General features: G+C 48.4%; 1 protein-coding gene across 1 annotated transcript; it reads left to right on the top strand.

Annotated features, from left to right (window-relative positions):
* Nucleotides 1–128: 128 nt before the first annotated feature.
* LOC143506568 (UPF0690 protein C1orf52 homolog) lies at nt 129–5,815 on the top strand. The gene is made up of 3 exons (XM_076996366.1): nt 129–526; nt 3,405–3,606; nt 5,206–5,815. Exons 1-3 carry the CDS (start codon nt 242–244, stop codon nt 5,364–5,366), a joined length of 648 nt encoding a protein of 215 aa, XP_076852481.1. The 5' UTR covers nt 129–241; the 3' UTR covers nt 5,367–5,815.
* The last annotated feature ends 5,309 nt before the right edge of the window (nt 5,816–11,124 follow it).

Here is an 11,124-nt window from a genome sequence, read left to right as displayed (position 1 = left end):
AAAGCTTTTTCAAATGCGTTTCAGTCTAGTGTTTCTACGGGGTTTTCCTGCCACCTAGTGGACATTCATAGCCAGTGCAACGACATCAAACCATTAGACCGTCTGGCTGGACGCGACGCGCCACCGTCGTCATCAGTCTGCGACCTGCTCAAAATGGCGTCTATTTATTGTTGCCGTTAAAGTTGTCGCTTATAACAAAATATTTTCGTAGTGGGTTTTTTTGTCTTCTTGATTTTTTGCAATGAGTGACGATAAAAAGGCCGAACCGCGGAACTTTTTTATGGGTTACGACGACCTTAGTGACAGCAGTAGTGACTCCGACGATGCAGACCGAGAACTGCCCCACGGCGCCAGCGCGTCTGCGGGGAGCGGCCGCTCGTCCCCGGGCACCAGGCGCCCTGCCGGGGGGGCCCCGCTACCGAGACCCGACGACCTGTTCCGATCCGTCACCAAACCCGCCTTCCTCTACAACCCCCTAAACAAGCAGATCGACTGGGAAAGCCGCATCGTGAAGGCGCCCGAAGAGGTAAAGTGGAGGTGAAAGGGAGATGTTCGGTGATGTTCGGAGATCGTGGGACACGTCCAGACCTTCAGGGTCTCAGTCCCGCTGCTGTTGGTGCCCCTGAGCGCATTGCGCACTTGGCCTGGCCAGAGACGTCAGGTTCGGGTGTGTGTGTGTGTATTTAGGACAGCGTGTCCCCACGTTACGTCAGGTTCGGGTGTCTGTGTGTATTTAGGACAGTGTGTCCCCACGTTACATCAGGTTCGGGTGTCTGTGTGTATTTAGGACAGTGTGTCCCCACGTTACGTCAGGTTCGGGTGTGTGTGTGTATTTAGGACAGTGTGTCCCCACGTTACATCAGGTTCGGGTGTCTGTGTGTATTTAGGACAGTGTGTCCCCACGTTACGTCAGGTTCGGGTGTGTGTGTGTATTTAGTACAGTGTGTCCCCACGTTACATCAGGTTCGGGTGTCCGTGTGTATTTAGGACAGTGTGTCCCCACGTTACGTCAGTTTCGGGTGTGTGTGTGTATTTAGGACAGCGTGTCCCCACGTTATGTCAGGTTCGGGTGTCTGTGTGTATTTAGGACAGCGTGTCCCCACGTTACGTCAGGTTCGGGTGTCTGTGGGGATTTAGGACAGCGTGTCCCCACGTTACGTCAGGTTCGGGTGTCTGTGTGTATTTAGGACAGCGTGTCCCCACGTTACGTCAGGTTCGGGTGTCTGTGTGTATTTAGGACAGCGTGTCCCCACGTTACGTCAGGTTCGGGTGTCTGTGTGTATTTAGGACAGCGTGTCCCCACGTTACGTCAGGTTCGGGTGTGTGTATTTAGGACAGTGTGTCCCCACGTTACGTCAGGTTCGGGTGTGTGTATTTAGGACAGTGTGTCCCCACGTTACGTCAGGTTCGGGTGTGTGTATTTAGGACAGTGTGTCCCCACGTTACGTCAGGTTCGGGTGTCTGTGTGTATTTAGGACAGTGTGTCCCCACGTTACGGTGTCTGTGTGTATTTAGGACAGCGTGTCCCCACGTTACGTCAGGTTCGGGTGTGTGTGTGTGTGTATTTAGGACAGCGTGTCCCCACGTTACGTCAGGTTCGGGTGTGTGTGTGTATTTAGGACAGTGTGTCCCCACGTTACGTCAGGTTCGGGTGTCTGTGTGTATTTAGGACAGTGTGTCCCCACGTTACGTCAGGTTCGGGTGTCTGTGTGTATTTAGGACAGTGTGTCCCCACATTACATCAGGTTCGGGTGTCTGTGTGTATTTAGGACAGCGTGTCCCCACGTTACATCAGGTTCGGGTGTCTGTGTGTATTTAGGACAGCGTGTCCCCACGTTACGTCAGGTTCGGGTGTGTGTATTTAGGACAGTGTGTCCCCACGTTACGTCAGGTTCGGGTGTGTGTATTTAGGACAGTGTGTCCCCACGTTACGTCAGGTTCGGGTGTGTGTATTTAGGACAGTGTGTCCCCACGTTACGTCAGGTTCGGGTGTCTGTGTGTATTTAGGACAGTGTGTCCCCACGTTACGGTGTCTGTGTGTATTTAGGACAGCGTGTCCCCACGTTACGTCAGGTTCGGGTGTGTGTGTGTGTGTGTGTGTGTGTATTTAGGACAGCGTGTCCCCACGTTACGTCAGGTTCGGGTGTGTGTGTGTATTTAGGACAGTGTGTCCCCACGTTACGTCAGGTTCGGGTGTCTGTGTGTATTTAGGACAGTGTGTCCCCACGTTACGTCAGTTTCGGGTGTGTGTGTGTATTTAGGACAGCGTGTCCCCACATTATGTCAGGTTCGGGTGTCTGTGTGTATTTAGGACAGCGTGTCCCCACGTTACGTCAGGTTCGGGTGTCTGTGGGGATTTAGGACAGCGTGTCCCCACGTTACGTCAGGTTCGGGTGTCTGTGTGTATTTAGGACAGCGTGTCCCCACGTTACGTCAGGTTCGGGTGTCTGTGTGTATTTAGGACAGCGTGTCCCCACGTTACGTCAGGTTCGGGTGTCTGTGTGTATTTAGGACAGCGTGTCCCCACGTTACGTCAGGTTCGGGTGTGTGTATTTAGGACAGTGTGTCCCCACGTTACGTCAGGTTCGGGTGTGTGTATTTAGGACAGTGTGTCCCCACGTTACGTCAGGTTCGGGTGTGTGTATTTAGGACAGTGTGTCCCCACGTTACGTCAGGTTCGGGTGTCTGTGTGTATTTAGGACAGTGTGTCCCCACGTTACGGTGTCTGTGTGTATTTAGGACAGCGTGTCCCCACGTTACGTCAGGTTCGGGTGTGTGTGTGTGTATTTAGGACAGCGTGTCCCCACGTTACGTCAGGTTCGGGTGTGTGTGTGTATTTAGGACAGTGTGTCCCCACGTTACGTCAGGTTCGGGTGTCTGTGTGTATTTAGGACAGTGTGTCCCCACGTTACGTCAGGTTCGGGTGTCTGTGTGTATTTAGGACAGTGTGTCCCCACATTACATCAGGTTCGGGTGTCTGTGTGTATTTAGGACAGCGTGTCCCCACGTTACATCAGGTTCGGGTGTCTGTGTGTATTTAGGACAGCGTGTCCCCACGTTACATCAGGTTCGGGTGTCTGTGTGTATTTAGGACAGCGTGTCCCCACGTTACGTCAGGTTCGGGTGTCTGTGTGTATTTAGGACAGCGTGTCCCCACGTTACATCAGGTTCGGGTGTCTGTGTGTATATAGGACAGCGTGTCCCCACGTTACATCAGGTTCGGGTGTCTGTGTGTATTTTGGACAGCGTGTCCCCACGTTACATCAGGTTCGGGTGTCTGTGTGTATTTAGGACAGCGTGTTTAGTGAATGGTAAGGAGGTGCACAAAACACTGTCCACCTCAAAAACTGCACGGCGTTTCACTTTGCCTTTTCTGATTGGTTGTCTGATGATATGTCAATCAGCCTGCCAAGGAGTTCAAGCCATGGAAGAACAATGCAGTCCCGCCCCCTCAGAGCTATGGGGTGGAGGAGAAGAAAGGCCCGCCCCCCGGCATGGACATGGCCATAAAGTGGTCCAACGTGTACGAGGACAACGGAGAGGATGCGCCACAACCACGTGGAGGCCACACCCACTTCCTGCCTGAGGAGGAGCAGCCCAAATCTGGTAACAGAACCACCACACCCACAGCTACCCATCCATCCATCCATCCATCCATCCATCTGTTAGAGGTGTGCCAAAAAATCGATTCATATATCAAAAATCGATTCTCATTTACTACGATTCAGAATCGATTTTAAATGTCCCAAAATCGATTCTAAGTCGTGGTGAAGTCTCGCGTTACGTAATTACAAAATTACACGAGAATTTACGCAGCAGATTCTGGGACACACTCATGTGTGGAAAAGTTTCAAAACAAATGGAGGAAAGAGATGTTCAACCTGCCCAGTCTTCGTTTAAGGCAAAAATATGGGTTCATTTTGGTTTTTACCGAATGCCGGGGAAGATCGAACTTGACACAATGTAGCTCGTGTGCAAGGCTTGTGTAACACGGTGAGCACGGGAACGTACACAACGCGTGAAATAATATGGTGGACCCAAGTGCCGGCTCGCAAGAGCAAGACGTTTGACACTTGTCAAATGTGTTAGCGAGAGGGAAACGTGCACAGCGACCCAGAACGAACAAACAAAACTACGCGGAAGACTTAACGCGCAAAAGAATAGAAACAAAAACCGTGAGGGCACGGAGTAAATAGAAAATACAACGTGTGGTAAATAACACTCAACCGCAGAGAGACGGGAGAAAGAAGCAAAATAACAACAGTAACTAAAAAACAGCGCAGATATATGCAACGCGAAAACGAAACGCCATCAGAAGTAACTGGAAAAATAAAACCCTTCCCAAAAATAAAGGCAAAACGGATAGGACGAAATGTAGGATTGGGAAAACTTGAGATGGGTCAGGAAGCGACGCAGGAGATAGATACTCGAATAAGTAAAGAGAAAGCATAACAGAGAGAGGTGGCGACACACCATTAAACGAGAAGCAACCACAGAGGAAGCAGGGACCTGGCTGAGAACGTAGTCTGGGACTGACTCTGGTGCCCCTAGCGACGGCTGGGGGAACTGCATCCGAGCCAGCCCTGACAGCTCGCAAAATGAAGCTAAAGAATTTTGGTAAAATCGTTTTGAATCGAAAATCGATTTTGAATCGAATCGTGGCCCCCAAAATCGGAATCGAAACGAATCATGAGATAGTAAACGATTCCCACCCCTACTATCTATCAATCTATCTATAATACGTTGTTTTTGTCCCTCTCTCTGTTGTTTCTTTTTACTTTTGATGATGAAATGGTGTGTAATTCCTGTAGCAAAGACCTTGAGACCTTGAGCTTGTCCCCTTTGTGAAGATGTAATGATTGGTGTTATGAGGGAGACTCAGGAGGCTACAGTTTACTGCCATCAAATTTACTGGTCACGTACGATGACCCAGACATGGAGTTTGTGTCTGGCTGTTGTCCAGCTGATTCAAGCAGTACAGGTAATATACATGCAATACACAATATACAGATTAAACACAGGACTTCAGTTTAGCCTACAGCGTTCTCTCTGGTCTAAAAACAAACCTCCGTGTTGCTCAAGGCCACCGACGTCCTCTGAGCATGTTAGAGTGGCAGACAGGCGGGGCGGTGAGTGCGGGCGACGTGTGGGCGACGTGACCCGCGTGACCAGGCCTGATGGGTGTGTCCCTTCTCCTGCTTGCAGATGAGGAAGAGGAGCAGCCGGACAATCCCAAGTCGGCGAAGAAGCGTCGCGTGGAGACGTTCCAGCAGAAGGAGAAGAGGAAGAGGGATCTGGGCCAGGCCACCTCCGACAAGAACTTCGTGGAGGAGGAGAAGAGGATCCTCCGGCAGACGGCCGAGTGAGGCCCGCAGGCCCCCGGGGCCCGATGGCAAGGCCTGGGGCTGGAGTTTGGTGCAGAGCCCAAGATGCCGCGTGCAGGCTGGGCTTACGGACGGTGGGGAGATGGGGGGACGTGACACTTTCTAGAAGACATTATACTAAGCTGGACTGCTGTGGTTGTTTTCTGTTGATTTAGCCTGCAGCTCGATGAGAACTTTGAGCTCAGCTGTGTGGGGCATTCTTTAATTTACTTGCGTGTTTGCTTGTAGGGTTTTCCTGTTCATTTTAACATATATTTGATGTACAAGTGTAAACCGTGAGGGGAGCAGAATGGCTCAGTTGGCGTACAGGAGGGATTTGTGTGTTGAAATGTTTAAAATATCCTGTAGATCAACAAACATCTTGTAGACATTAAACTGGATGGGAATGAGAGACACAGCCGTCCTTATCACTGCAGGTCTGCTGAGGTCTCCCCCCTACACCAGATCTCCCCCCTACACCAGATCTCCCCCTCAGTCTCCCCCCTACACCAGATCTCCCCCTCAGTCTCCCCCCTACACCAGATCTCCCCCTCAGTCTCCCCCCCACACCAGATCTCCCCCTCAGTCTCCCCCCCACACCAGATCTCCCCCCTACACCAGATCTCCCCCTCAGTCTCCTCCCCACACCAGATCTCCCCCCTACACCAGATCTCCCCCTCAGTCTCCCCCCCTCACACCAGATCTCCCCCTCAGTCTCCTCCCCACACCAGATCTCCCCCCTACACCAGATCTCCCCCTCAGTCTCCTCCCCACACCAGATCTCCCCCCTACACCAGATCTCCTCCCCACACCAGATCCCCCCCCCCCCCCCCCCCCCCCCCCACACCAGATCTCTTCTACTGTATGTGTTTGTCCATACAAAAGTACAGTCAGCAGTGGAAGCGGAAGGGGAACTTGAAACGCTTCCAATTAAATGCATCCCTGTAAACGTGTCCCTTTAAACGTGTGTCCCTATAAATATGTATTTTTAAACGTGTCCCTTTAAACGTGTGTCCCTATAAATATGTATTTTTAAACGTGTCCCTTTAAACGTGTGTCCCTATAAATATGTATTTTTAAACGTGTCCCTTTAAACTTGTGTCCCTATAAATATGTATTTTTAAACGTGTCCCTTTAAACTTGTGTCCCTATAAATATGTATTTTTAAACGTGTCCCTTTAAACTTGTGTCCCTATAAATATGTATTTTTAAACGTGTCCCTTTAAACTTGTGTCCCTATAAATATGTATTTTTAAACGTGTCCCTTTAAACTTGTGTCCCTATAAATATGTATTTTTAAATGTGTCCCTCTAAAAGCCTCCCTTTATACATGCATCACACGTTTATATCCCTGTAAACGTGTCCCTTTAAACTTGTGTCCCTATAAATATGTATTTTTAAACGTGTCCCTTTAAATGTGTCTCTCTAAAAGCCTCCCTTTATACATGCATCACACGTTTATATCCCTGTAAACGTGTCCCTTTAAACTTGTGTCCCTATAAATATGTATTTTTAAACGTGTCCCTTTAAATGTGTCTCTCTAAAAGCCTCCCTTTATACATGCATCACACGTTTATATCCCTGTAAACGTGTCCCTTTAAACGTGTGTCCCTATAAATATGTATTTTTAAACGTGTCCCTTTAAACGTGTGTCCCTATAAATATGTATTTTTAAACGTGTCCCTTTAAACGTGTGTCCCTATAAATATGTATTTTTAAACGTGTCCCTTTAAACTTGTGTCCCTATAAATATGTATTTTTAAACGTGTCCCTTTAAACTTGTGTCCCTATAAATATGTATTTTTAAACGTGTCCCTTTAAACTTGTGTCCCTATAAATATGTATTTTTAAACGTGTCCCTTTAAACTTGTGTCCCTATAAATATGTATTTTTAAACGTGTCCCTTTAAACTTGTGTCCCTATAAATATGTATTTTTAAATGTGTCCCTCTAAAAGCCTCCCTTTATACATGCATCACACGTTTATATCCCTGTAAACGTGTCCCTTTAAACTTGTGTCCCTATAAATATGTATTTTTAAACGTGTCCCTTTAAATGTGTCTCTCTAAAAGCCTCCCTTTATACATGCATCACACGTTTATATCCCTGTAAACGTGTCCCTTTAAACTTGTGTCCCTATAAATATGTATTTTTAAACGTGTCCCTTTAAATGTGTCTCTCTAAAAGCCTCCCTTTATACATGCATCACACGTTTATATCCCTGTAAACGTGTCCCTTTAAACTTGTGTCCCTATAAATATGTATTTTTAAACGTGTCCCTTTAAATACTTAAATACGTCGTTAAACGTGTCCCTTTAAATGTGTCTCTCTAAAAGCCTCCCTTTATACATGCATCACACATTTATATCCCTGTAAACATGTCCCTTTAAATGTGTCCCTATAAATATGTATTTTTAAACATGTCCATTTAAACGTGTCCTTTTAAATATGTCTTTTTAAACATGTGTCCCTTTAAATACTTAAATACGTCTTTAAACGTGTCCCTTTAAACGTGTTCTCCTCAGACATTTTGATGGGTGTTTTGACTAAGCAGCTTCCCTGCAGAGGAGAACAACGACACATTTAGAAGAAGTTCCAGCCAGCAGGCAGGTCTAACCAGTGGGTCACACCTCCATTCTCATTAATGGAAGATTAACTTCTGTCTTATGCTCATGTTTCACAGACAATCTAATACTCTGTTCCTCTTGGTCACTCTCCCGTCTTAAGAGTGCAGTATGAAGTTTGTGTTCACTGTGGAGGGGCTGAATTACCAGAAGGTGGCGCCATTGACAAAAAAAAAGTCACTGCCAACCTGAAGACTCCATGATTATAGAGGCTGAAGTCGGACTAGCACGCAGTCATTCCAGCCCTCGGTGCTCTCTGTCTCTCTGCTCTCTGTCTCTCTGCTCTCTGTCTCTCTGTTCCGCGTTTCTCTGTTCCGCGTTTCTCTGCTCCGCGTCTCTCTGCTCCGCGTCTCTCTGCTCTGTGTCTCTCTGCTCTGAAACTGTTCCTGGTGTCTCTTAATCACCTCATGAGCTGCACCTGCTGAGTTGGAACCTGTGACCCCAACAGTGTGTCCTGCTCCGTGTCCTCTGATCACAGCAGAGTTGTGGCGGGTGTTGTGGGGACGTCCGTCCCCTGGCACACGCTGAAGCGCTTCCCCGCTCTGCTGTCCTGGTCCTCACGCGCAGTAGAATACTAAACCTGTTCACCCCTCCTGCATAAACACTGCACAGAACAAACACAACAACACGTCCTGTAGCCCTTCAGGCACTGACATTCTGAGCACGTTATTGTTACATGGACTGTATAGTTGCCTATTCATCATAAAAAGTAGTAAAAACCCCCCATCAAAAAGTTGCAGTGACTGCATACCAGTCATGATGGATGGATGGATACATTAACAGCAAAAACACACCCCCCCCCCCCCCCCCCACCGCATTCCCAGACTGACGGCTGTGAAGAACCTCTCATCCGGCAGCTGCTCTGAAGCTCAGCCAGTGGGGAGTAGATGGTCCCCGTCCTGTGCAGAAGAGGGACACACACACACACACACACACACACACACACACACACACACACACAGCTTTCGCTCGTTTCTCTTCTGAAAGCGTTGTCTGATCAGAGGGATTCCTGCGATATCTCTCATCTGTCTTGGATGTCAGATTCTGGTAAATGCACTGGCGATAAGACTCCGGGCGGCAGGTATGTGTCTGGCCATGTCCCAGAGAGGCAGCTCCTGGAACAGGGTGAAGCTATGGCCCCGCCCATGGCCACGCCCCTCACATTTCTGCACCACTAAGCCCTGAACATTTGTGCGCTACTCTCCCAATTCCCTGATGTGTCCGCTAACACGAAATCTGCAAACACGACAGTGGTGGATATTTCTCCTAAATACCTGCTGATGGTGGGGTATTTCTCCTAAATACCTGCTGGTGGTGGGTATTTATCCTAAATACCTGCTGGTGGTGGGGTATTTCTCCTAAATACCTGCTGGTGGTGGGGTATTTCTCCTAAATACCTGCTGGTGGTGAGGTATTTATCCTAAATACTTCCTGGTGGTGGGGTATTTCTCCTAAATACCTGCTGATGGTGGGGTATTTCTCCTAAATACCTGCTGGTGGTGGGTATTTCTCCTAAATACCTGCTGGTGGTTGGTATTTATCCTAAATACCTGCTGGTGGTGGGTATTTATCCTAAATACTTCCTGGTGGTGGGGTATTTCTCCTAAATACCTGCTGATGGTGGGGTATTTCTCCTAAATACCTGCTGGTGGTGGGTATTTCTCCTAAATACCTGCTGATGGTGGGGTATTTCTCCTAAATACCTGCTGGTGGTGGGTATTTCTCCTAAATACCTGCTGATGGTGGGGTATTTCTCCTAAATACCTGCTGGTGGTGGGGTATTTCTCCTAAATACCTGCTGGTGGTGGGTATTTCTCCTAAATACCTGCTGGGGGTTGGTGGCCCTGGAAAAGCAGCAACTGTCTCTTGGTTTATAAATAAACGGAACCAGGATGTGTTTTTCCTGAGCGTGATTATGCGAGTGTGGATATGCGAGCGTGGTTGAGTAATTCGGAGCAGTTCTGGGCTGTTGAGCGTCCGTCGCTCTGACAGAGGCCTACTGGGAGAAGAATGTTCCAGCACTTGACATGAACTTATGGTCTGGCACATTAGGAAGATGAGCAGACCAACACGGCTTTGAGAGATGAACTCAGAGCACTGTGGCATATTTCAGAAAACAAAGACCAGGGGCTGTATGCTCTACTAACGTAATTATGAGACACAATTTCTTAGTACAATGGCCCATTGTGTATGCATGTGTGTGTACATGTTCGAAATGAAAAAATGATACCCAGATTTAACTTGCATACATATTCATGAGATTTTTTTGTTGAAAAGTTTGCTGACAAGTAACAAAGACCGGATTCATCCAACGTTGCACATGTATCATTACAGCTCTGTCCTTATGGCGATGGATCAGGTCCACAGAGCCGAGCGCATGTTTAGACGTTTCTGCCTTTCCCGGGTCGTTTCCTGCCCCGTGCATTAGGTACCATGGGCAAAGTGTGAAATCTGATACATCGTTCACAATGTGCTGTAACGGGGTTATGAACTAGATGTGACCTACACGAGGACCAAACCCCAGGGGAGGTCGGCAAGGTCGTCGGGGAGGTCGTGGAGGAGGTTGTGAGCGAGGCGTGTAGAGGCAGGAGGAGAGCTGAGCTGATGGGGCAGGAGCCAGTGTGTCTGAGCCCTCTGACGCTGACCCGCCCCAGGAGTCCAGCACAAACATCTGCTAGCGGGAGTGAGATGGATATCAGCGTTCTCCCAGGCCCGACCGCCGGCCCCAGAGCCTACGTGACACTGGGACGTGTGTGTGTGTGTGTGTGTGTGTGTGTGTGTGTGTGTGTACACACACAGAACTTTCTCTTGAAAACTATCATATTCTAAGTGGGTCAGGATGTTGCGTGAGGTGTGTGTGCTGAATGTGTGTGTGTGTGTGTGTGTGTGTGTGTGTGTGGATATAGCCTCTTACAGCACTCTGTAGGTTGAAGCTGGCCTCTGGGGGTGTTTGTCATCTGTAACTGGGTTACTCGCTGCCTCTGGAGCTCTATGGACCAGAACCCCCACGTCTCATTTGTAGATTCAACTCTGTTTCTTTCAGCAGTGAATTCACAGACAATTTTCTGGACCCACACATTAAATTAAATCAACCAACGGCACCGTAGCTCACGCCATTAGTTCCTCAACAACTAGGAT

This window comes from Brachyhypopomus gauderio, unplaced genomic scaffold (genome assembly GCF_052324685.1).
Source record: "Brachyhypopomus gauderio isolate BG-103 unplaced genomic scaffold, BGAUD_0.2 sc483, whole genome shotgun sequence".
Lineage (NCBI taxonomy): Eukaryota > Metazoa > Chordata > Actinopteri > Gymnotiformes > Hypopomidae > Brachyhypopomus > Brachyhypopomus gauderio.
The sequence above is the reverse complement of the archived record's forward strand: the minus strand, read 5'-3'. Positions and strand labels throughout refer to the sequence as shown.